The sequence below is a fragment of the Helianthus annuus genome, chromosome 15 (assembly GCF_002127325.2).
Source record: "Helianthus annuus cultivar XRQ/B chromosome 15, HanXRQr2.0-SUNRISE, whole genome shotgun sequence".
Taxonomy (NCBI): domain Eukaryota; kingdom Viridiplantae; phylum Streptophyta; class Magnoliopsida; order Asterales; family Asteraceae; genus Helianthus; species Helianthus annuus.
Window position 1 is genome coordinate 174,337,639 of NC_035447.2, and position 27,332 is coordinate 174,364,970.

Consider the following 27,332-nt stretch of genomic DNA (forward strand, 5'->3'; position numbering starts at 1 on the left):
TCCGAATTCGAACAGCACTCTAATATTCAAGTCGAAATCACGACGAATAATCAAAGTACAAGCTCAATTGAGCAGCACCTGGACTATCGTTGGATAGTTATAATCGATCGGACGTTGAATCGTAATAGCGATCGAGTTATACCCTGATTGCGGCAGCGATTCGTGAATTGTGTGTGTTTGTTGTATTGTTTCTGCTATATCTTGACGTACACAACGAGTTTTTACGTCGTTTCAAAGACAGAATTCAAGTCCCAACCCCCTCTATTTATACCCGAAATTTGACACCGTCGCGTAGCGCGAGGGGTACCCCCTATAGGTGTCGCGCTACGCGAGTGGTAACCTATGTTCATAGGGTAGCTACGTGTGTAACTAGGCTTGCTGTGTCGACAGTTTTTCAATTTTCGAATTTTACAAATAGTTATGAGGATAATCGTTGGATAGGGTTTATCCCCCCCTGAGTTTTAGGGGCCCTGATCCTGATTCTGATTGTTCTGGAAATTTTAGGGTTAGTGCAGATTTACTTGGGTTTCTTAATTAGGGTTTCCTTAATAGCTAATTACCATCCTAATTATGGATTTTAGTGTCAGTTGTTACATCCTCCCCACCTTAAGAAAAATCTCGTCCTCGAGATTTACTGGAATAGATGAGGATACTTTCTCTTCATTTCCGATTCCAGTTCCCAAGTGTATTCTGGTCCTCTCTTGGATTCCCATTTGACTTTTACCAACACTAGTCGTTTGTGTTTGAGAAATTTGACTTTTCTATCTTCGATAGCCAATGGTTTCTCTATGAATTTTTATTTTTTTTCATTTACCGCTATATCTTGAAGAGGTATTACCAGGGATTTGTCTGATAGACATTTCTTGAGATTGGATATATGAAATACATCATGTACTCCAGCCAATTCCTCTGGTAGTTGTAACTGATAAGCTACTGGTCCTATTCGTTGAATCACGGGGAATGGTCCAACGTATCTCGGACTTAGCTTTCTTTTCTTACCGAATCGTACTATACCTTTCCAAGGAGAAACTTTTTAAAAGTACCTTATCTCCTACATGAAATTCTAAAGGTTTACGACGATTATCTGCATAGCTCTTCTGACGATCTCGAGCTGTTTTCAGTCTTTTCTTGATTTGAGTTATTTCGTCAAGGGTTTCTTGTACAATTTTAGGATCTGATAATTAACTTTCCCCTATTTCTGCTTAACAAACTGGAGTTTTGCACTTGCGTCTGTACAGTGCTTCGAATGGGACAGTTTTGATACTTGAATGATAATTATTGTTATAGGAGAATTTAATTAATGGCAAATGGCTATCCCAATTACCACCAAAGTCAATTACACATGCTCGGGGCATGTCTTCTAGAGTTTGTATTGTTCTTTCACTCTGTCCGTCTGTTTGTGGATGATATGCAGTATTTAGTCGAGTTCCCATTGCTTTCTGAAAACTTTTCCAGAAATGAGAAGTAAATCGACTATCTCTATCCGATACTATGGAGAGTGGGACTCCATGTAGGGATACTGTTTCATCTACGTATAACTTGGTTAACCTTTCCATGCTAAGGGTTTCTTTCATAGTTTAGAAGATAAGCTGATTTGGGTAAATCAATCCATGATTACTCAAATCGCATTATTACCTTTTCTGGTTTTGGGTAACTTAGTAACAAAATCTATTGTTAAGAGTTCCTATTTCCATATAGGCATTTCTAATTGTTGGAGTAATCCTGAAGGTTTCTAGTGCTCTGCCTTAACTTGTGAACAAGTGAGACACTTAGATACATGACTGGCTATGTCCATTTTTTTTTTCCTATCCACCAAAAGTTATTTCTTAAATCTTGGTATATCTAATTGTTACCTGGGTACATGGTATACCTAGATCTATCTAGAATCTTATTTCTTAATTTTCCCTGCTTAGTATCCAATTGTTTTCTTAGGGAATCTCCAAATTCTATTACTTCCTTGTTTTAATTCTTTGGCTTGTCCTTTCATTCCTTCAGCATCGTCTTCGATTCATTAAATCTAACCGTAGATCTTAATCTAAGAGCATGGACTCACTTTTGCTTACGACTTAAAGCATCTGCAACTACATTTGCTTTTCTTCGTGATACTGGATATCACAGTTGTATTCATTTAGGATTTCCATTCATCTTCTTTGCCTCATGTTTAGTTCGTTTTGCCCAAAGACGTACCTTTAGCTTTTTGTGATTGTATCTACAGGTAATGTTTCCAAGTCTTGAGGGAAAAATTATAGTTCCTAATTCTCAATCATGGGTTGTATAATTTTCCTCGTGCTTTTTCAAGTGCCTGAAGGCATACTTTCTTTGAAGCATCACAATATACTTCAAAATCTGCAGTTTCTTCTGGTAATGCTAAAAGTGAAGCACTTGTTAACCTTTGATTTACTATCTTAAGAGCTTCTTCTTGTCTAGGTCCCCACTCAAACTTAACTATTTTACAGGTTAGCTTAGTTAAGGGTTTAGTTATCTTAGAAAAATCTTTAATAATTTGTCTATAGTATCCAGCTAAATTTAGAAAACTTCGAACTTTTATGGCTGTTTGCGGAAACCTCTATTTAGTAATTGTTTCTAGTTTAGAAGGATTCACATGGATACCTTTGTGATTTTTCACATGACCTAAGAATTGCACTTCCTGTAGCCAGAATTCATACTTCGAGATTTTGGCGTACAATTTCTCTTTTCTTAACAAGGTTAAGAGTGCATGTAAATGCTCACAATGTTCTTTTTGACTGTTGGAATAAATAAGTATGATAACTTAATTTATATACATTAAATGGTTATTATTATGGTTGGATATTGGTTAGTGCTGCCTTGTTTAAGCATAGGTGATCAGTCCATGCCTAACTAAGGCTAGGCTACTCAATATCTGTTCCTGATAATAACCAGAGTATTTAAAATACTGATATATTATTACAAATAATGAAACTAACATAAACTTAAATGGGAGTATATCAGAATAGGAGGTGAATTTGTGTATCATTATCTGAGTATATGTTTGCTTATATAGAATAAATTAATCAGGCAAATTTAATATAAATAATTTTAAATAAATGAATAATTAAATCCGAGATTAGCGCAATCTTCAGATTTTGTGGACATATAATTTAATAAGTTTCATGTGTTTTCTTGTGTATTAGCACAACTTTATTTGCGTAAATCGTATATGGTAATTCTTTTAGAATTTCTTTTACTCTTAATGATGTCCCAACTTAATGGGTTTCCATTGTTTTGTCAAACGAGCTACGGGACAATTGATCAATCGGAATAATGTTTGATATCGGAAAAGAGATTCCTGATAAAGAAATCTAGACACAGATACTAGTGATTTATTTCAAATTGTCAATCCTTATGGTTTTTGGATTTCCTTATAGATATACCTATCTATATAATCACATATTTCACATGTTGAAATAAACATACCATTTATCAGGTCAACGTATTCACAAAGTCATATTTCCAAAAACCCAATCAAATATCTGATCATAATACTATTTAGGGAAATCTTGTCACTTGTTTGACATATTATATACCTGCTTACCCGGTTCGTGCCGGAGAGGTAATCTCAGTATATCCGGGTAAACTGGAGAGTCTGCTACACCATACCCAGTCTTGCCGGAGAAAATTTTCTATTTCCCATAAATAGTATCTTTTCAAGGTTTTAAAAGTGTCTATTTCAATAGGGCTTTTATGTAGAGTCAAGGAAATTTGTATTTCCATACATATCTTTATTCTGTACTAAATATCAAGAAACAAAAATAAACAGCAACTAAGTGCTATTACCTGCTAATCGTTATTTTTATAGCTTACCAATATCTATTGCATTATACTTATATAAGTAATTTGATCTTGAAGGTTATGTTTAAGACGAAATTCTTAAGTTCAAGTCTAAATATTATTCAGAGTGCTATCAGATAATATTAAGTTTCTAATTCTCTGTTTAAACTTAGGTATTATTATAACACCTAACTGCTTAAACGAGTGGCTTAGCTTCTACTAAGGTATGATATCAGATGTGCTACCAGTTAATAGCAATTTCCTAACTCTTGTATTTAGGTTTAAGTATTATTATCACAACACTTATAGGCATAAAACAGTGGCTCTGATACCACCTTCTGTCACGACCCCCGACCCACCCTGGACGGAATCGGGTGCCGTGAGCAGTCCCGTGGTACCGGTGGTTATTTTTGAAAAACAGCGGAAATTTCATCAGGACCGTGAGTTAGGAAAAATATCAGAGTTTAGAAAACACCAGATTTTATTTAAATAGATGGAATAAATTCCATGTTTTACAAAGGTAGCTTTTAATAAAAACAATATTTCTTAAGTTGATTTAATTAATAGAATAAGCCACTTCTTGATGCCTTCGGTGCCGGATCCAATTCTTACTCCAACATACTCTGATTACCTGAAACGTGTTTTAAAAAGGTTTTGTCAGCGGGAAATACTAAGTGAGTTCATTCAAGTTTTATAAAACGATCCTTAGTTATAAATTACAGCATAGGAGCGATTACTATGGCAGTATCTTATTTAATATCTGGTCTTGCCACCCGTGTGACGATGGTCATACCACTATTGGGTCCAGTCACCCAATTAGTGACGTTTTGTCACTGTTAGGTCTTATTAGCCTAACCCATGTCAGGGCTTATTGCCTAACGGTGAGAAATTAGTAATGTGCACAATACCCCACTAACCAGCGGTTAAGATAACCACGACTTAATCCCTGTAATTATAACACTTTGAAAATAATTTGAGGTATTGTAATACTTACTCACAAACTGTGAGAAAACAGTTTAAAAAGAAGAATGACTCACAGACTGTGAGAAAAGAGTTTATAAAAGAGGAATGACTCACATTATAATCATGCAGTTTCATACGGCCAAAGTTTAGTCTACAGATAAGCCTTGATATATTGCAGACTTATACAGGCAGAACTTAGCCTATTGATTTATCCTTGTAACCTAGTGCACACAACTAGGTAGGTAACTTAATAGCAGTTACGTCAATTCACGAGATTAAACCTTCACAGCGATTAATCAGTGCAATACTCGATAATTCAATCGGATTCACAACGAATAACAAAGCATAGTCCGAATTCGAACAGCACTCTAATATTCAAGTCGAAATCACGACGAATAATCAAAGTACAAGCTCAATTGAGCAGCACCTGGACTATCGTTGGATAGTTATAATCGATCGGACGTTGAATCGTAATAGCGATCGAGTTATACCCTGATTGCGGCAGCGATTCGTGAATTGTGTGTGTTTGTTGTATTGTTTCTGCTATATCTTGACGTACACAGCGAGTTTTTACGTCGTTTCAAAGACAGAATTCAAGTCCCAACCCCCTCTATTTATACCCGAAATTTGACACCGTCGCGTAGCGCGAGGGGTACCCCCTATAGGTGTCGCGCTACGCGAGTGGCAACCTATGTTCATAGGGTAGCTACGTGTGTAACTAGGCTTGCTGTGTCGACAGTTTTTCAATTTTCGAATTTTACAAATAGTTATGAGGATAATCGTTGGATAGGGTTTATCCCCCCCTGAGTTTTAGGGGCCCTGATCCTGATTCTGATTGTTCTGGAAATTTTAGGGTTAGTGCAGATTTACTTGGGTTTCTTAATTAGGGTTTCCTTAATAGCTAATTACCATCCTAATTATGGATTTTAGTATCAGTTGTTACAATAACTCTTCAAAGCTCTAAGTAAAACATATATTAATCAATAATAATATTGATTTAACAGCTTTTTAACTGTCGTTTTTTCTATACATCTTACTTTATTATAATATACAAAGTTTTTCATACATGAATTAACTCATTTTCTATACATCTAACTTTATTATAATACACAAAGTTTTTTCATACATGAAATAACTCTTGTTTCCTATAAGAACATTCACATTAGAGCTTCTAAAAGCCATTTTTTCATACATGAAATAACTCGCTTTCTATACATCTTATTTTATTATAATACACAGTTTTTTCATACATGAAATAATTATTGTTAGCCTATAATAACATTCAATTAGAGCTTCTAAAAGCCACTTTCTTGATAAACATATAGAAAATAGAAAAAATAACTAAAACGTACATCTTTGGGAATCTATATAAATTTATAAAAAGTTCATAAAAGGCAACAGTGACCCTCTATATTTAGGAAGTGACTATTCATCTATCTATATAATTTTATGAATGCATAAAATTGAGATTAAACAATAAAATATGTGTTTATGAGTAAGATAAAGATAGAGATAAAGAATCTAATGTGAGAGTGGTTTTATAAATAATAAAAGAATTCTAAGTATAAAAAAATGTCTTTGTTATATATCTCGATTTTCTTATAAATTATACAAATGTTACTCTACTATTATTAGATATCCTACTTTCTAATAACAAAATGTCACACCCCAACCGATGGCGGAAACATCGGAGTGAGACGAAATAGATTGCAAGAGACTTCATAACAGTATTTGTGACGATATTTAATTCAACCGATTTCATTTCATAGATAAATTGTCAAAACATTACAAGAATTCAAATAACAACATTGTTCAAACATGATAATAACAAAATTGATACAACACTTTAAACCTAAATGTCTAAGTGAGTATCTAGGCATCTTTGCTAGTCCGTTTTCATAGCACCATCAATCCTCAACCTGTAACATGTTTAAAATACAATTCAATGCAAAAGCAAAGGCAAGTATACAAGTTTATGAATAAGTATAAGTATAAAGTTTAAAAACGAATCCACATGACAACTTTGTTTATACAAGATCAACCTAACATGGCATGCAATATTTCTAACCAATCCTCTGTTTACGCAAGAAAGTTTAGTTAATTCGACATGACCACAAGTTTAAGGGGGCGGTGCGTTACTCCTATAGCGCTATACATGTCAAATTGAGGCTTATGAAAGCTAATGACTAAAACATATCACATAAGTATGGTCCACGTAAGCATCAAGTATCATAACATTGTATTCATGTATAAGGATTGTTTTCGTGCATTGCATAAAGAATAAGTTTAAGTGTAGTTTAATAGTTAAACATGTTACACCCCAAAAAGTGGTAAACATAAAAAGGGGGTTGCGAGTATACTCACAAAATTTGCATATGCTTTCCAATTATCCAATGTGACGAAGTTGATGAGGTTAGAAGGTTGAATATGTTCGTGTAGGGATTTAGGAAGTTAAAACACAAGAATATAGGTATTCGAAAGTAATCATCCTTTAACACCAAGCACTTGTTCTTGATACTATAAAACCTCAAGGGTTAATGTTTTCATGAGTAATATACTCATTAGAATCGTAACAAGTCTTATGTCTTAGATGATGTTATTCTAATATCTTGACGAATGAACACAAGTCCATCATCAAGGATTCGAATAGTATATATATGTATAAGTATTATATGTATTATTTAGTCCATTAGTCAAGCATGAGGTAGAAGATAAATCTTCATTTAGGTACCTCTATTGTGTCATAGAATTCATGTAGGAGGTAGGAAGAACAAGCTTCCATTTAGGTACCTCTTATGGTTCACCACTACACTTGATGTAAAAACATACAAGGAAGGTTATGAACTATAAATAATACAAGAATATTAAACACTAATCTAAGAGAAATCATCAAGTAATGTGTGGATTTTTTAAGTAGGATAACCCAAGTTAATCCTAAATCACACAAAAATCAAGTCTTGAATTTGAACATCACTTGTGGGCTAAACCCTTGAACAAAACAGAAAGTTTGTGAGGTTTATTGATGCCTGCTAGTGTGTATATATTTTAGATGTATATTTAAGCCCTTTTTACACTTTTAGCCAAGTTTTAAATTTATAAAACACGATATTCACTAACACTAAACACACATATGGGCAAGTGCACCCATCGTGGACGTAGTATAGTGTTGGTAAGATACCGAGGTCGTCCAAGGACACAAGAGCTTTTAGTACCGGTTTATCCTCAACGTCTAATCAAATTAAAAAGTTAGAAAAGATTTTTTTTAAACTAAGAAAATGAAAACTAACTAAATGCTGAAAAATAAAATAAAAATAAAAACAGATAGACAAGATGAATCACTTGGATCCGACTCGTGTATTAGTATAACCTTTGATTATTTTCGCACTTTTGCACTTGTTTAAGAGATTATCTTAGTTATTGTAGTAGGCCCCTCTTTTTAAGGCGACGTTACCCTCAACCCAGTAGTTTGAGTCAGCAAGGATACAATCCTAAAGGGTCGGATTATTGAAAGATAATGAATTAAGTTATTAATGCAAATCATGGTAGGCCCCTCTTTTGGAGGTGACGTTACCCTCGACTAAGTAGTCTGAGTCAGCATGGATACAGTCCTAAATAGCCGGGTTATAGTATTAATAGTAGTTAACTTATGAGGGGGTCAAAGAGTTTGGATCCCCGCCATCCAATACCTATGGGCATTGAAGGAGATCCTACTAAATTTGACCCAGGTCCCTTGCAGGACCTCTAAACGCTGAACAAGGGCAAGACCCTTACCAAACCGTTCCCTTAACCCCCGACCAGGTAGTCAACATACCTCCATATAGACCGTGGAGATATGAATGGTGAAAATCTTTTATTTTATATAGACAGTAAAATAATACCAAGACACCACGGACAAACGATAAGGAAAGATCACCTTCAACATAAGCAACTAGTTATTAAAGTCATTAATACAAAACCAAATAAAAAGTGCAAAAGATTAAAAATAAAAAGTATTATACTAAACACTTGTCTTCACCAAGTGATGTAAGAGACTTAGGAAAACATGGCCTTGATTGTCAAGAACTCTTACGATCAATCTTGGATCCCGAGATGACTCACACACTCTATGATGGATAATGGATGATGGTGGTGGATGATGGTGTTGTGATGGTGGTGGGTGGTGGATGAAGTGTGAGAGAGGTGGTGTGCCAAGGCACGAGTTGCAATGAAACCAAGCACTCCTATTTATAGGCTAAACAGAAGGCTGGGCACGGCCCCGTGTCCGCTGGACACGGCCCCGTGCCTGTCTGACACTCTCTCTCTCTTCATTAATTGTAATTCGCAATTACAATTAATGCGCCTGGTGTACTTTCGCCACGCCCCCGTGTTCACTGGGCACGACCCCGTGGTGGGCAATAGAAGCTTCTATAGGTTTGTCTTTTCTGCTGCTTCTTGGGCACGGCCCCATGCTGGCTGAGCACGGGGCGTGTTCAGTCTTCTGCCTTCTCTATTTCGCTTGGGAGGATGCCGTTGAGGGGTCGGGCAATCCACTTATGTTCCTTTTCTTGTATTTGTGTTAGATTTAGCTGTCTTTTTGCTTCTTTTGTAAATTTGAGCTCTTTTAATCCTGAAAATACAAAAGGAAGACAAAACACTCTTTTTCCAACATTAGTACTTAAAAAGGGTTAGTTTTATGCCTCATTTGATGTAATTTATATGTTGCATTTTACACACATCATTTATACCTCTGATTTTGAATGTCTCAACCTTGTTTTTAAGCCTAACTAACCATAGATGTGGTTATAAGCATAAGGACATAGGTTTGAGATGAGTTTCCTCAAGTTTAAACAAGTTTATCAAAGATTGAAACATGAACAGAAAAATCAGTCAACTTTGGAGCCCTTTTGGTGACGTTCCAGGCTCTGATTTTCCAGGGAAAACCCATGGAAACGTAGCTAAGGTCAATACAAAGAAGTAGCAAAAAGAATTGAGTGAATCGGATAAGAATTGAGTGAGTTATGCTCATTTTCGTGAAGAGGTGTCAATCTGCTCGAACCCTTGCTTTCAGCTACGGTTTGGATGATGTTTTGAGAGTTTTTAGTGTTGCAAAAGTGGTAGGGAGGCTGGTTATAAGTGGTATTTATAGGGGGAAGGATTAGGGTTTCAATGGGTTGGGTTTTGGAAGTGTTTAGAAGGGGTTAAACCTTGAAACAAGCCCACAAAACCCAACCATATGGGGCTGAATTTTGCTGAATTGGGGCTGCCATATTTCTTTATTTTTTTATTTTTAAAACATTATAATGAGTAATTTTGTTAATTAAGTTGTGTAATAATATGCAACAATGTTTCCCCTAACTTGTAACAAGGTAAAATATGAAATAAAACATGATTTAACTAGGTAAAAAGTGTAATGTATAAGTATGTAACAAGTTTGTAAGTGACAAGTATATGTCACATATTAGATGATTAATCGTTGTATAAATAAGTATATTATTAGGGGTTTTTAAGTATCAACAATTTAAGGACAAGCATGGACATGTATCGTGAATAAGTATCGTATGAGTATGAATTACAAATAAGGATTCGATGTACAATGAATTCGAACGTATGAACATGTATGAATATGTAGAAGGTGAATTTAAAGAAATACGAATTTTATTTATGATCCAAGTCTCGGATTTTACAACGAAAAGACGACTACAATAATACAAGATTTCCAAAACTAGCATTACAAGGCGAGCTTTCTAATAATGGAAAGTATGAAAAAGCAGGGCGTTACACAAAATATATATGTAACATATATGCATTCATTATATGTAACCTTTCGTATTTTCACACTTTATACTTTTAGAAAGCTTGTATTCGTATTTCATTTCAATCTTTGTAATCTCGTGACGTTGATCATAATGGAAATTTCATTTTATTGATACTTGTTTATTCGTACACACATGATACATAATCAATCTCGAATACGTGTTTTATATACGAAACCAAACATCATACTTTACACCTTGAGGATATAAATGCCTTAAAGTACCTTAAAATGCCCTAAACCACTTAACACCTTAAGGATATTGCATAATCAGACAAACCACCAAACATCAAGGTCCAAAATTGATTTTTTTTTAAATACAACATGCCTTATGGACCGCAAGACATAAGTCTTACGGTCTGCAAGCCATGTCTAGCGGGCAAAATTGTTTCTACCTCGTGGATTTGACCCCTTTTCCACCTCCTTTCTTCTCCAATCACCTTCTAACCTTCTTTAAGCCGAAACCCTAATCCTTACCTATAAAACCAAGCCCCCTCCAACACATTTTCACTTTCCACAACCTTATTATACTCTCAAACACTCAAGAATTCTCAAGAATCTTTGCAACTTTGAGAAGAAAGTTTTAGTGTTCAGTTGAGATTTCAACTCACTTCCTTCTTCATTTATTTCTGTTTTTCTTCTTCAATCTACTTAGATAACCTCTAGGGATGTTACCTACTGTTTACCAAGGTAAACAAAGGTGGTACATCACCATTGTTGAGGTCCAAAGTAAGATTAAAATTCCTTTTTGTTAAGCTTCAACTTACTTCAACCTTTACTTGTCTTTCTTGGATGAACATGCACCAAACCTTCTCCCTATCTAATCTACATGTTGAGGGGCTTGAGTTAAGGTATCATTCTAGAAAACACCTTTTTACTTTATGTTTCAAAGACCCCAAGCGGTCTCTATGTAAGTAAAAAACCAAACAAAGACTTCAACCTTCAGTGTTGAAGAATTTGTGTTATGGTTAAAGGTGTGAGCAATGGGACTTAGGTTCTACAACTATGGTACCACCTACCTCACTTGATTACTTAGCAAATTAGTTAGTTCATTTCCTAAGTCACCATACATCTTTCAAGTAAACAAAGTGAACAAACTAGATCAAGTCTTCAAACATTATCCATGTTTGAAATGCACTCGTCTAGTTTACTCACTTGGTTGTCTTGGTGAATTAGAAGATTTATTTTCTTGTTCTTAGTTTACTCACTCGTCTAGTTTACTCACGTGTAATCTTTGGTTTGACACTTAGGTTGTGCATATTAGTATGTAATTTAACTTAGTACATGAATTTTCATATTGGATTTGAGAAACTTTTTATTATATGCTATGTAAAAAGAAACTTGTATGTTTTCCAACCTTTTGTGTTGACATATACTTTAATACATGTTGCAGGAAAGGTATGGCGATGCTTGAAGAAATCTACTTAGGGTGGATTAGAAACACATTTAATATCCATGTTTTGTATTTCCTTTTGTTTGATTATGTTATGAACAAGTTGTTGTAATTTTGTTTCAAACGTTGTACCTTTGAATTAGAAATGAAATGAAAAATTGTTGTTTTAATTATTGTCATCAATAGTATGTTATGAAGTTTTGAACATCCACATTTTGTCTCGTTCTGATCTTTCCGCCGTTGGTTGGGGTGTGACATTATAATCATATAAGTATGGTTGTGGTGAGTGAAGGTTGAGAGAGAGATAGATAGAGAATAGGCATATATGAAATAAATGGTATACGTGTATATATAAATTTTTTAAATTTGATTTTGTTTATTTATTAAAATACTTAAAAAAAATTGGTAAAAGACTAATTTGCCCTCAGATGGGATCCACCTGGTTAGATTTAACCAAAAAAATTAACTAAGTCAGGGTCAAAGGACGTAACGTGCAAGTGTTTGCAAACATCGAGTACGTTTTTTGTACTTTTTGAAGGTAAAAGACATAATTTGCAATCAGGTGTCAATATAAATGACAATTTTTGTAATTTACTCAACATTTTTATTAAATACAAAAAAAAAATACTAGATTGATGATTTCCTTTTGTACTCCCGTGTATACACTGGTTGAATAATGAAAATTGTTTATTTTTAAGTAAGACCTAACCTGCTTGTAAAGAGCTCGTAACATTCATCAATTATATATGAAACTTTTTTTTATTATTTCTACATCCTTAGCCAATAAGGTAATGAAATAATGAAATAATTTTCATCTAATATATTGAAGAATCTACGACATATTTGAATCAACGATAAAGATTTTTGTTTTAAGTATCCAAAATCCAACATACAAATCATTTCAAATTTTAGATAAAAAAAAACCCTACAACGTTATATTTTAATAATATATTTTAGTTTTTAATGTATTAGTTAATTATTGTACAATATATTAAGTTTATTAAAAAATATTCATAACATTATAAATCTAAAATATATACATTAATATAAAAGGCATAACTGTATTTTGTTATGTTTAATCGTTATCTGTATTCAGTTACATTTTTTTAATTGTAGTAAAATATATTTGTTTGTTAATGATAACAAAATAGAACGAAAAAAATTGCAATGTGGTAATTGTAGTTAAACGTAACAACGATTAAACAAAATAGAAGTTACGTGTAGTAAACTATATTAGTGCGAATAGTTTATTAGAGATTAGATGTAATAACAATTAAACAAAATAGAAGTTACTTGTAGTAAATTATAGGGATATTGGATTTAAATAACCCTAACTTTCATCGATTGGCCGATAACACTCCCAACTTTCGATTTGTACAACACCAATCCCACTTTCAACTTGTTGGCCGATAGCACTTCCAAACTAGCTAAAAACTAACCCAGTTAGTTTTTTACTGATGTAGCACTTGTGTGTTGACGTGGCACATGACTTGGAATTTTTTGATGATATGGCAGCTGAGGTGGCAACTGACATGGCATCTGACTTGGCTTTTTGATAACATGGCAGCTGACGTTGCATATGACTTGGCTTTTTTGATGACATGGCAGTTGAAGTGAGCAAACTGGGTTAGTGATGGGTTAGTGTAGGAGTGCTATCGGGTAATAAGTTGAAAGTTGGGATTGGTGTGGTACATATCGAAAGTTGGAAGTGTTATCGACCAATTGATGAAAATTAGAGTTATTTAAATCTAATATCCCTAAGTTATATTAGTTGGAATATAGTTTATTAGAGATTAGATAATATATTAAAATTAAAATTGTAAAATTGACATTAATCTAACTCTTTTATTTATATTAATTTATAAACCACTATGACAATATCAAAGATGAGAATTTCATTGGTTATGGGAAATGAACTCCTTAGAGTCCCTTTTATAAAACAACAACGTTGTTATAAATAACTAACTTCCTTCCTTCCTAGTAGCATATGACATGATAACATACGATGCCCACCCGTGCACATTGAGTACCGTTATAACTTGTTTCTCTTCTACCTCATGCTCTGAATCCTGTAGAATCTTGAATAAACACCTTCAGATACTGCAACCAGATCCGAATGTGTACCCATCTCCACCACTCTACCTTTCTCCATAACAACTATGGTGTCCGAGTGTACAACCGTCGAAAGCCGGTGCGCCACCGTAATCTGTGTAGTCTGCACCCCACTGGTTCCATTCCTGTTGATCGATTCCAACGCACTCACCACAGCTCTCTCCGACTCTGCATCGAGCGCGCTAGTTGCCTCGTCAAGAAGCATGATCGCAGGCCTCTTTAACAGACTCCGAGCAATCGCAATCCTTTGTTTCTGTCCACCCGAAAGCTGACACCCCTTTTCTCCCACCACTGTGTCGTACCCGTCTGGCAGATTACTTACAAAATCATGAATGTTTGCTTCTTTCGAAACCTCGATGATTTCGCTTTTGGAAGCTGTTTCGTTTCCGTAACATATGTTGTCCCTGATGGAGCTGCTGAACAACAGTGGTTCTTGCTGCACTAACCCGATCTGCTTCCTTAGTTTCCTCAGATTGTATTCTGTTATGTCCCTTCCATCAATTAATATCATTCCTTTTGATGGAACGTAGAATCTTAATATCAGAGCTAACACTGAGGACTTTCCGGCTCCGCTTGGTCCTACGAGAGCCACCTTTGCCCCCGGTTCGATTCGCATGCTGAAGTTATCAAGTATCTTCACTTCCGGACGTAATGGGTAGCTGAAATCGATGTTTTGAAACTCGATTTGACCGATGATGGTCTTGGAAGGTGGGTTCTCGGGTTCATCGGGTTGGATTTCAGTTTTTCGGTCTAAGGTTTGGAACACTGGAGTTAGTACATTGACGGCTGAGATAACGGTCGGGATTAGAGTCCATAGCTCGGTGATCGAAGGTACGGTTAGGGAGAAGATCTGGTATGACCGGATTCCATCTTCGAAGCTCGCTTGCTTTTTTTCGACTAACACGGTTGAATACCATAATGCAACAGCATGAGCAATGTTCCATAAGCAAAGGGACACACCTTGAATCAATCCATACCATAAACTTTGTTTTCGGCTCTTTTTTAGTGGCGAGTCTAGCGACAATTTAGCCTTCTCAAGTATGCGTTCTTCGTGGCAGAACGAAGCAACGGTTCTTATGTTGGTTGCTGATTCGGAAGTAAGTGCGACGACCTCTGAATGTGCTGCAGCCGTGTCTCCGGAGAATCCTTTGGCGGATTTCGCTTGAATTAAACCGCCTATGAAGTGGCATGGCATAACTGCCCAAGCTACCAGACCCATCCGCCAGTTGACTTGGATGCTAACCACGGTTGCTATTAATATCGAGGAAATACATTGCACAATGACTGCCATCCGGTCAGATATTATGGTCTTGACTGTGGATGTTTCATTTATGATTCGTGAGGTTAGCGAACCGACACTGTTTTCGGGCTTGTCAAACCATGCTAGTTCATTTCTTAGTACAGCTGCAAGATGTAAATACACAACTTTTTGTCATTTTACATATAGAGGTGACAAACGGGCGGGTCACACATGTTGATTAATGGGCCAAAACAGACCGGGTTGACCCATCTCCTTTTAAATGGGCGGGTCACACATGTTTTATGCATTAAAAAACACTTTGGACAACTTTCGGCCCGTTTGACCCATCTCCTTTTAAGCTCATTTTTTTAATATCACCCGTTGACCCGTTAGCGAAAAAACACAACTTTAATCAACCTGTTTCTATAGAGGATAGTTGATTGAATGAAGTACCTGAATACAAAGCTTGTCGAAGATTTGTCATCGCTTTCTCTCCGATTACTCCATAAAAATAATGCTGCACAGTATGGCTGAAAAGCGAAAGCAAGCCGATTGCAGAAAATAGCAATGAATACCATCCAACTTTCTCTTTAGCCCCACTTTTAAAATATGCAACTCCGATGGTTATAATAAAGAATCCGAAAACCGGTTTTGAAATGCCGGAAAATGCAGCAGCAAAAGAGCCTACACCAATCTTTATAAACTCTTGGTTATTCAAACCGAACCAGATTCTGAAAAATATATCTTTGTTCACACTTCCATCTTGTTCATCTTTCTTGGGAGTATCTTTAAGGAGCTTGTTCGTTTCTATAGGCGTATCAAGTTGATCAGAAGCCTGTTGCTCTTTTATTTCCGTCTCGTTAACGGGATCTGTTATTTCTGTCTCTTTAATGGGATTTACAGAACTGTTAAGCAACACAATTTGAATCAGTAAATACATATGGCAGATTCGGGTTGTGTTTTATCTAAAGTCTTGGCAAAAAAAAGGGTCTAATACCAACCTCGGTTCGGCTTCTGTACTGATATTCTGCATGCTAAACAAATTGCGGTAAAATTCGCTGGTTTTTAGCAAATTTCTGTGAGTTCCCGTCTCTGTAACTTGTCCATTTTGTACGACAACGATCATGTCTGCATTAACAATTGTTGACATCCTGTGTGCAATCAAAATAACTGTTCTTCCTTTCATTGCACTCTCAAGGGCATCTTGAACCAGTTTTTCAGATTCTGAATCGAGCGCGCTTGTTGCCTCATCAAGCAACAAAATCGGAGGGTCTTTTAATATGGCTCGCGCAATAGCGATTCTCTGCTTTTGGCCTCCTGATAACTGTACACCCCTTTGTCCTACCTTATTATTACAAAAATCCACGTCAGCGTCTTAAGTATGTATACACATGGACATGTCAGCAAATTTAAATTATCTGGTTAGTTAGTTAGTTACTTAATAAAACTTACATCTGTTAGGTACTGATTTGGGAGTTGGGATATGAAAGTGTGTGCATTTGCCATAACTGATGCTCGTTGGATCTGTTCATCATCGACGTCTTTGTTTCCTCCTACTTTCATGTTATCTTTGATTGTGCCCGAAAAGAGCGCAGGCTCCTGTGAAACTGCTCCTATATTTGACCTTAAAAACTTTATATTAAGATCCTTCACGTTATGGTCGTCGATTAGCACCTCACCTAAACGTCACGAGATTTATATAATATTTTTAGTAACAAATGATCTAAAAGTGGCAAAAATGTGTGGTCAGGTTGGGCTACGGATCAAAACGTGCAAGTTTCTCATTCGGGTTGTCATGAACCCCCTTCTGTCCAAAGTATTTGAACTTTTTATAAATTTTGTCAAAACTGATTACAATTGTTTTCGATAAGAATAATGGATTTTAATAATCTCAACTATTAGCTGTTGGCCGGCAACGGTCCCAACTTAAAAAATAACTAGTGGTGGTCCATTGGTTTACAATATGTGAAAATGTGGGACCACCATTGACTATTTTTTAAGTTGGAACTGCACCGGACAATGATTAATAGTTAAGATTATTAAAATCCATTATTCTTTTTCAGTAATTGTCTTTTTTTTTTCAAGAAAATGATTTACAAGGTTTTATGTGTTAAAACACATTTTGGGTGTCTTTTGACATATATACCCTGTTACAAATAAAACGTAATCTAACCCATTCATATGTAAATGGATTGAAATTGCCTTTTTTACTTATGTGGATATAGGAGGCAATTACAACCCATTTACTTACAAATGGATCAATATGAGCTATTTTAATCTTTAACTGGTAAAAAAATCACCCATAGTTTGTTTTTAATACATAGAACCTTCTGAATCGTTTTTTTTCAATAACTATAACAATATAGTTGTAAAAATATTTATTGTACAAAAAAGGGGCAAAAAACGTAGTAAAAAGTGTATTTATCCATTACCCGACCCGCCCCGACCATCTTGCCAACTCTAGGTGTGGGTGGATGCAAACCTTTCTCGGGATCGTAAAATCTTGGCACTAGAGAAATAATGGTGCTTTTCCCGCAGCCGCTACTACCTACTAAAGCGACAACCTTTCCGGTTGGGATATATAACGAAAAGCCTTGAAGAATTAGTTTTTCTTGGCGTGATGGGTAAGCGAAATGCACATCGCGAATTTCAATAGTTCCATTAATTTTGTCAAGTGTCTTCCCTTTTCCATCATAGCTTATAGCAGATTTTCTGTTAATCACCTCAAACACTTCTTTCCCTGCTGCTCTTGCTTGATTAAAGATTTGCATATCGGGTGCTGCATATGTGATTGATCTGCAATAATAACAATAACAATAACAATAACATTAACAACAACAATAATAATAATAATAATAATAATAATAATAATAATAATAATAATAATAATAATAATAATAATAATAATAATAATAATAAGGGAAATTGGCCTGTAATAATCCCACCTAGACCTTATTGTCCATTAATAATCCCACCTCAGAATATTCCCCCCACCAGTCCCACCTTTCACCTATTTTCCCTACAATGGTCCCCCGTTAAAAAAACTTAACGGAGTTAAGCGTTTTGCCAAATTACAAACATATTTTATAGGGCTTTTGATTAGAACGACGATACGAGTCCGTTGATGTAAAACTTGTTTCGAAACGGTGCTCCAAACGATGAAAACGGCGCTTCAATTCGGGTGTTTAAATTTCCAATTAACCAAAATCAAGTCACTTGGAGCACCATTTCGAAGTAAGTTTTACATCAATGGACTCATATCATCGTTCTGATCAAAAGCCCTAAAAAATCTGTTTGTAATTTGGAAAAAAAGCTTAACTCCGTTAAGTTTTTTTAACGGGGGACCATTGTAGGAAAAATAGGTGAAAGGTGGGACTGGTTGGGGGAATATTCTGAGGTGGGATTATTAACGGCCAATACGGTCTAGGTGGGATTATTACAGGCCAATTCCCCTAATAATAATAATTATTATTATTAATAATAATAATAATAATAATAATAATAATAATAATAATAATAATAATTCAAATCATATATGCATATAATATATATGTATAATTTGATTCTTACATGGCTCCAAAGAGTATGCTCATGACTGCTGCTATAACATCACCTCCTTTAGCTCTTTTGGCTACAACAACAATGGCTCCAATCCACACAATGAGAGCCCATGAACAAAATGTCACTGTTTGAAACATTCCAGTTCCAACTCCTTTAATCAACGCTTCTCCTTTGCTAATAATCAATTGTCTCTGCATGCATTCTGAGAATGATTTTATCGCCGAGTTTTCTCCAACAAAAGCAAACACTGTTCTGATCTGAGAAACCGTCTGTAAACAATCCAATCCAATCCAACTCAACTTTCAAAACACTACCACCTCGATCTAAAACGTGTTTGTGATGGAAAGGATAAGAATTTACCTGTTCGACCATGATTGTGGTTTCCGCAAGGTATGTGGCTTTTGTGGTTGAAATGGAGTTCATTTTCTTTGTATAAGTGGCTCCAATTATGAGAATCATAGGAACAACCAATAAGGTGAGCAATGATACTTCCCAACATGATATAAAAGCTATTATTACTCCCGTAAAAAAGGTGGCGAAACATGACAGAAAATGGCCCAACTGTGTACAATTACATACATACATACATGTTAAACTAAAAAAATAGCTTAACAGAAAACAACGCGTCAAAACGGGTTGGCAGGATGAGGGTGGCTTGCCCAAACACAATTTTATATGCATAAAACCTTGTAATTATTTTGCTTTTGAAAAACTTAGATTATTATTGGAACTATGTATTTTTTTGTAGTCGACAATATTTATACAAGAACGGAAAGTTGTAGATAGAAAGTGTTATGGGTCAACCCGAATGGACCCAAACCGGATGCGCGACATATTGTGACATCTAAGGGTAGTAAGTAAGTACCTTCTCGCCAATAGCATCTTGTATTATACTCATGTGACTACTAATACCGGTGATGATTTTCCCGTTTGTCAATTCTGTATCGAAAGCACCTATCTCTTGTTTAAGAACTGCTTTCAGATATGCTAACCTCAATTTCGTAACTTGTCTCTCACTTGCATACATCCACCCTCCAACTTCTGCACATTCCAAACCAAACCAAACCGAACATATTAAGACATTTTGTAATATTTTTATTTCGGATAACCAATTTAACCTTTCAAATGTTTCGATATAAGGTAATCTTCAACCATACACATCTTTATATGCAGAAGCTTTGAAAAAAAATATAAAACATTTTTTTTTATTATTTTAAATTGAATTCTTGTGATATATATTTAACATGTTAAATGCATGGTTCCCGGTTCCTCAACTTTCTAGTGTTCTCCGTTTAACGTCACACTATATATATATATATATATATATATATATATATATATACATACATATGTGTGTGCAATTCGCCAAAGCTACGTAGCTCACGATATGTATCTCATACTATATGTAAGTACTTTATGATTTACATGTATGTGTCTAGCGAACTACATACATTTGGTTTGGCAAACATCAATAACATATAAAAAGAATTAAAAAAACAAAAAATTATCTTGTTTACAAATGATTTCTTGAAGTTTTCTGGTATATTTTAAGTTTTCTTACAATCCCTTGTATATATTGGGGTGAGTTGTTTCGAGAACCACAAAATTGGTTGTCTTTTTATTTAATTTTTTTTTAAGCATAAGTGAAAACTACAAGCTTCTAATTTAAAAGCTTCACCTATAACTCCAGCTGGAAACGTAGCGAAAGCCATGTACCATACAAATGGTATAACCTGAAACCAAAACCGAACCGTTAAACTAATAAAAGACACAAAAGGGCACCAAAAGTTGTTATATGGTTACCTTCTTGAGGGCTTTAACCATGGCAACATCATCATTTATATTGTTACCAAACGCATTTATGGCTTTTCCTAGTAGGAGATAACCAAGTGGCTGTGCAAGGCCATGAATAACCGAACCCAAAGATGCAAACGCCATTAGCGTGTAATCGACTGCATCTGCATAGCTTAAAAGTTTAAAGAATGACAATGGTTGATCATTTAAAACCACCTTTTCATCATCATCATCATCTATGATCTCTTGTGAGCCAACTTTCCTCATTTTGCATGCAACTAGAGTGTGTTTCTTTCTTTCTTTCTTTACATACCATTATATTTATATTATCCTTTATATTGAATATATACATAAAGTAAAGACGAATCTGAGAATCACAAGTGCATATTCGCTTGGCTTTGTAATATAAGAAGAACGTGACAGATAAACCGTTGTTTTACATGTTTGTTTTTCGACAATGACAAGTTGTGATATTGATGCAAGGAAATCACAATGTTGTTGTCTTGTTTATAAGTCAGCCGTCCTATTTGAGGATATACTTTGTGACGTAGTTAATGTGCCATATTTGCTTACTTGGTCTACTTTAATAGCGCCAGTTTCATATGTATTTTTTTGTGATTCTAAGGTTCATGCTAAATTCCTTCGGTTCTGGATTCTTTACAAATACTATTTCATGCTTCCGGCAAATATAAAGTTTAATGTATTTATTTGTGCTTTTGTCTCTTTGGATTTGCAGACAATGTAATTTGTCGACACATAATAATTAAATAATCTTGTATGGATGTTTAAACGTATACCCTTAATTAAGTATATTGAATAAGAAAAATAAGTTAATTAGGTGGTAACACATTTAGTAAAGCTACATGTTTTAGACTATATGGATTATGGAGTCATGACGATAAGGGTAAGGGCCTGGCACGTAGACCTTAGGGCTTTGCCCTCCACGTTACAAAAGGGAATGGGTGGTGAAAGGAAGGGGAGGGCAAGGGCAAAGCCCAAAAAAATCAAGTGGGTCAAGGTTGGAAGAGCCCAATGCCTGTGGAGAATCCCACATTGGGAGGGGGCAATGCCCAAGGACAAGAGCGGAGGAGTGGTGTGGGTGGCATGGAGGGGCTTACCCTCCCCTCTCCGCGCCTGCACTTCGTGTGAACTTAGAGGGAGACATTGGGTTCTTACCCAAGTGGAATCATTTAAATAATAATATAACGTAGGATATGAGTAAGATATATCACCTATTTATCCATAATAATGTATATACCAATGAAAGTTAATGTATATACCAATGAAAGTTGTAACTTTCACTTTCAAGAACAACCCTACTCTAATGTAAAGCAACTCTATATGCCTCTTTAACTTTCATTAGTGGTGTTTCGAAACAATTTAGAGCATTCATTTTACAAGTTATTTCTTAGGGGAAATATAGCTACTCCTAATTGAGTGGTGCCAATGAATTGAAAGTTATTTCTTATGGGAAATAAACCTACTTCGATTCATTTACAGGCCTATCAAGAAGTGATATGTTCGATCCATCCAGTGTGTCTAACATCGAGGCCTTAAACCCTTTTATATAGTGGGTTCTTCCCTCTTCCTTGGTTTGATTAATATAAACGATGCATCTAGACAAGCTTTAAAACGTTTGCTTTTTGTTAAAAAAAAAATAGAAACGGTTATTTATTCATGGTTATTTATGCGTTACTTACAAATAGAAAAAAGCCCAAAATTAGTTTATAAAACTGGGCCTAAAAACAAAACCCAATAATCTAATGGCTATTCGGTCCATTTAAATACCTATCACATAATAAGCAGCAAACTCAGTGTCATCTTGTTCGCCGCCGCAGAGAAACCCTAGCTCAACAACAGCAGAGGGACGTTGATCAAAAATGGTTTCAGGCAAGAAGACGGTAATATAAATACACATCTGTATATGCTCGCGCGTGTGTGTGTGAATTGATCATTGATTCTGATGATTTGTATTATTATGTGATGGCAGAAGAAGACTCATGAGAGCATCAACAACAGGCTGGCTCTTGTCATGAAGAGTGGAAAGTACACTCTTGGATACAAGACCGTGCTTGAGTCTCTCAGGAGCTCAAAAGGTATACACATTTCTTCATTTCAGTTTTTCCTTTCATGAATCACTTCCAGAATATTAATTCGTAACAACAATTTGACTGTTGGCACTTTTAGTTTTTATTTTAATTGCTAATGGTAATTTTGTTTGCATAATATCATATATGTTTTTGTGTTGGATTGCTTCTGGCAACAAAGTGAAATTTATGAGTGTTGTTGTTAAGATAATCTTGTGTATTTAAAACAAAAATGTGTGTGTGTGTGTGTATCAGGATTTTTAAGATAATCTTGTGCCACTGAAGGTTGTAACTTGATATTGTTTTGGTTGGATGCAAACTGCAGGCAAGCTGATTATCATATCTAACAATTGTCCTCCCTTGAGGAAGTCCGAAATCGAGTACTACGCTATGCTTGCCAAAGTTGGGGTTCATCATTACAACGGAAGTATGTGAACTCTCATCTTTTGTTTAATATTTTTTTGCTTCACATTATGGTTAAATAGAGTTTTGAGCTTTCTATGCTTTTTGCCAAAATTGATTTATTTTTTTATTTATTTATGAAACATTAGTTTATGCCAATCTAAGTAGACACAATTTGTATTACCTTAGCAGGTTGTAGGTTGTAACATATAGTTTGTTTCCATGATTTACTTGAACCAGGTAATGACACATTACCCTTAAACATCAAACTAAGCTTAGTACATGTCTAATTCATTGGGCATTTTTTCAAGACTATAAACGAGCCCAGTTGAGCCCGTGCTCGAAGTTAAATGAGCCAGCTCGGCTTGGCCTGTTTACTTTAATTAGCAGAAATGAGCTCAAGCTTGGCTAAGAATTTATGAGCCATGACGACCAGCTTTGTCAAAATGACAAAATCTATACTGCTGTGATTTAACGTTGTTTTGATTTGTGTTTAGACAATGTGGATCTTGGGACAGCATGTGGAAAGTATTTTCGTGTATCTTGCCTTAGCATCATCGATGCAGGTATCAGTCATATTCTTGAATCACCAATTGTTTTTTTCCGTTATTTAGTTGAACATACTTTTGACCTTGTGATGATATATCGCAGGTGATTCTGACATCATCAAATCTCTTCCGGGCGACAGCTGAACGAAGATATGAATTCAGATCTTTGATTACTCTGATTTGAGTTTAAATTTCTGTTTGTTATCTTAAACCTGATGAATCTGTAGAAGACATGAATGAAATTTTGTCTATGGTTATTGATTATGAAAACATTTGGGATGTCTAATCCAAATTTACAAAGTGAGATATGGTTTCGTTATTACAAAATTGCCTAACCCAATCGGACACATGAAACAACAGATACATGGTTCATGTATGCAAATCTTCCATTCCCCATGATTCTAAACCATAGTTGTAATTGGCATAAGGCGCACTCAAGGCCATCAAAAGAGCATTAATAGTTATCTAGGAAGAATTACAAGTTTTGTCCTTTATCTTTATATCACTTGTCAGGCGGTGTTCTTTTTAATGAATGTTGATAGGCGGTGTCCTTTACTAGGTATTTTGTTGCAAGTTTAATCTTTTACAACCAACCTAGTTAAGAAACTCTGTTAATTGTTGGGTGTAAAGGACTAAACTTGCAAGAAAATACCTAGTAAAAGACACCGCCTGTCAACAATTAACATGGTTTTTTAACTGGGTTGGGTGTAACGGACTAAACTTGCAACAAAATACCTAGTAAAGGACACCGCCTGTTAACATTCGTTAAAAAGGACATCGCCTGAAAAGTGATATAAAGATAAAGAACAAAACTTGTAATTTTTCCAATGGTATATGTTAAATTTGTTTCTCCTTCCTCGAGTTTTGATTTTCTTCAAAGATTTTAAATATCGATACATCTCTGAAAGTTTATCTTAATTTAAATATCGATACATCTCTGAAAGTTTATCTTAATTTTAAATCTTTTAGCAACATTGTTATAGCAACATTGCTTGTTGCTATGGGATGTAATCTCAAATGAAGATCATTTCTTTCAGCCAAGAAAACCATTTACGTAAAAAAGTAACACACGAATAAGAAAAAATAAGTCTTAAACATAAATAAAAGTTATATAAAATAGTACACGAATAAGGAAATACAAGTCTTAAATATAAAAGTTGAAAACTAAAAGCCTAAGTGTCAAATACTTTGCATCACGATAAGATCAATTTAGAAATCATACGGCTTAAACATCTCAAGGATATCATCTATATTGTCAAACCACCACTTATCATCATCGAGATCAACGTCCTCCGTAATTACTTTTATCTCTTCCTGTTTGATTGTTAAATCCTTTGGAGGATGAGTTTCTTCTCTGTTCTCCTCTTTAATTGATACGTCAGTAGTAGCTTGAGTAGTTTGGAGAATTGAAAAAAAAATGTTAAGTATTTTAGTTACATCTTTTTATCATGTTACCGTTATAAATAATACAGGATAAAAACGACGTTCACAGTTAAACATAATATAAAAGAAACAATATATCCTGTTTTAGAAACATATATACCTGTGTAAAGATCTGAAAAGATGAATATTAAAGCTCCAAAACCATTGACTAATAAATAAGATGAATGTTAAGTGTGAGCGTAGAAGAATAACTCAAAGTTATACACAACAGAAAATTGAAATTAATGAGTTATACTATATATAGAACCTATAAACCAACGAATTAAATAACCGCTTTTTTCAACTAACTAATATTATCTATAAGAGTATTTTTGAACTTATAATCACTAAAAAAATGCAACAGAATCTGGTATTCAGTTTTTAAGATATATTATGTTTAGATTATGAAGTTTTCCCTAAAAGTTTGTTGGTGGAAAACTTATTTACAAAACTTCTAAGAAAACGTTTTTATAAAAAAAAAAAAAAAGTTTTATGAAAACGCAAATGTTTCTAAAAACGTTTTTATAATTTTTTTATGAAAACTAAAATTTCATTTTGTTGAATATGGTATTATATAAAGTTTTTTTTAATATAACCAATTAGATAAGCTTGTCCCAAACCCGTCCCAAAACCCGTCGGGTGTCTAGCGGGTAAATACCCATCAGGTATCGAGTATACTCGCGGGTTTCGGGTAAACCCGTTAATTTAAAAAGATTACTCGTTGGGTATACTCATCTCAAAACCCATTGGGTATCTATCGGGTAACTACTAACCGGTTATATTTTGTATAGTCATTATAAAAATATGGATAGGAGTTGGCCAGAAAGTCCAAATTTCCTAAAAAGTGTAAAAAGTCATAAAATACCATAATGTCAACCATAAAACACACCAAAAACTAGGGGTGTTCAGAATTCGTTTCGAATTCGAAAAATTCGAAATTCGTTTAAATTCGATTCGATTATCACGAATTCGTTTCGATTAAAAGAATTCGAATTCGAATTCGATTCAATTCGACTCAAGTAAATCGAATACGAATTTATAATTTTAAATTCGATTCGATTCGAATAAAAATTATACATTTTTATTTATTATTTTTTTTATATAATGCATATATAACTTTTATTAGGCTATACTATAAATTATTTTCAAATCTTTTTCCAAGTATTAAAATTTTCAATTACCAAACCCACTACATGACCCATAACTAAAACCTAAGTAACAAATCTATCAATAGATTTATAACCATAAAAATATTAGCTTGTAATCTGGAGTGGTTATTCCCGACTTCTCGTTTTGAATTTTAGACTTATGGTACTTTATTTGAAACTTTTTAATGTGATATCGTGTTTTATGACTGCTTTAAAATTTATGTTTCATTTTCATAGTTTTTTAAATGTTTTTAAAGAATCTGAATTAATTCGAACTTATTCGAATTCGATTCGAATTCTAATTTTTAATCGAATACGAATTGGGTTTTTTATTCGAATACGAATTCGAATCGAATTCGATAAGTTTTAATCGAATTCGAATCGAATACGAATTCAAGGGAAAATAAAAATTATTCAAATAATTCGATTCGAATAATTCAAAAATTCGATATTCGATTCGATGAACACCCCTACCAAAAACCCACAAATAATATGATGAAGATTACTAAAACATCATGTATGTGGGTTTTGTGTTGTGTTTTAGATGTTAAGGCTCTAATTGTGGAATGACAAATATTATTGTGCTTTATGTTGTTTAGCATTGTGTGTTTTATATTCATAGTTCTACGATGGTGTGTTTCAGTTTTTATGGACTATTAGAGTTTGAATATGGTGTTTTAGTAATATTCATTCTATTATTTGTGAGTTTTAGGTGTGTTTTATGCCTGAAATTATTGTGTTTTATGACTTTTTACACTTTTTAGGAAAAACACACTTTCCGTAGGATCCCCACTCATAAAAATATATATCAAATAACTACAATGTATACGGAATAGAATACCTATATGTGTAAAAAATGGATGTATCATATATATACATATTGAATAATATAAAAGAAATTATATCAAGTATACAATTGGGTAAACGGGTACACTTTATCGGATAATTGAGTCGGGTAAACGGGTATATTACTAAATCCCAAACCCGTCCCAAATCCACGAAAAAAAATAAAAACTATTCCCAAACCCGATTAACCGAAAACAAACCCGTCCCAAATGTGTCGGTTTCGGGTTTACCCAGCG

The 27,332-nt window shown here is 34.5% G+C and overlaps 2 protein-coding genes across 2 annotated transcripts; one reads left to right on the forward strand and one right to left on the reverse strand.

The window, feature by feature from the left end:
* Positions 1-13,814: 13,814 nt before the first annotated feature.
* LOC110913050 (ABC transporter B family member 19) lies at positions 13,815-20,925 on the reverse strand. Its single transcript, XM_022157918.2, has 10 exons — positions 20,653-20,925; positions 20,528-20,582; positions 19,715-19,890; positions 19,210-19,410; positions 18,859-19,118; positions 17,771-18,084; positions 16,741-16,967; positions 16,290-16,633; positions 15,742-16,193; positions 13,815-15,452 (listed from the first exon to the last, which is right to left on the reverse strand). Exons 1-10 carry the CDS (start codon positions 20,908-20,910, stop codon positions 13,987-13,989), a joined length of 3,753 nt encoding a protein of 1,250 aa, XP_022013610.1. The 5' UTR covers positions 20,911-20,925; the 3' UTR covers positions 13,815-13,986.
* Positions 20,926-22,429: 1,504 nt separating this feature from the next.
* LOC110913051 (60S ribosomal protein L30) lies at positions 22,430-23,999 on the forward strand. The gene is made up of 5 exons (XM_022157919.2): positions 22,430-22,544; positions 22,634-22,739; positions 23,056-23,157; positions 23,630-23,698; positions 23,784-23,999. The coding sequence occupies exons 1-5, from the start codon at positions 22,524-22,526 to the stop codon at positions 23,822-23,824; spliced, it is 339 nt and encodes a 112-aa protein (XP_022013611.1). The 5' UTR covers positions 22,430-22,523; the 3' UTR covers positions 23,825-23,999.
* Positions 24,000-27,332: the final 3,333 nt, after the last annotated feature.

Bases quoted from the DNA above. Each gene is read 5' to 3' on its own strand.
- LOC110913050 (XM_022157918.2), bottom strand. From the start codon at position 20,910: ATGAGGAAAGTTGGCTCACAAGAGATCATAGATGATGATGATGATGAA. The intron at 16,634-16,740 runs GTAAGTTTTATT...TGTAATAATAAG, and splicing joins CAAATCAGTACCTAACAGAT to GTAGGACAAAGGGGTGTACA. The intron at 16,194-16,289 runs GTTGGTATTAGA...GTTGCTTAACAG, and splicing joins AGTACAGAAGCCGAACCGAG to TTCTGTAAATCCCATTAAAG.
- LOC110913051 (XM_022157919.2), top strand. From the start codon at position 22,524: ATGGTTTCAGGCAAGAAGACG. The intron at 22,545-22,633 runs GTAATATAAATA...ATGTGATGGCAG, and splicing joins TGGTTTCAGGCAAGAAGACG to AAGAAGACTCATGAGAGCAT. The intron at 22,740-23,055 runs GTATACACATTT...TGCAAACTGCAG, and splicing joins GTCTCTCAGGAGCTCAAAAG to GCAAGCTGATTATCATATCT.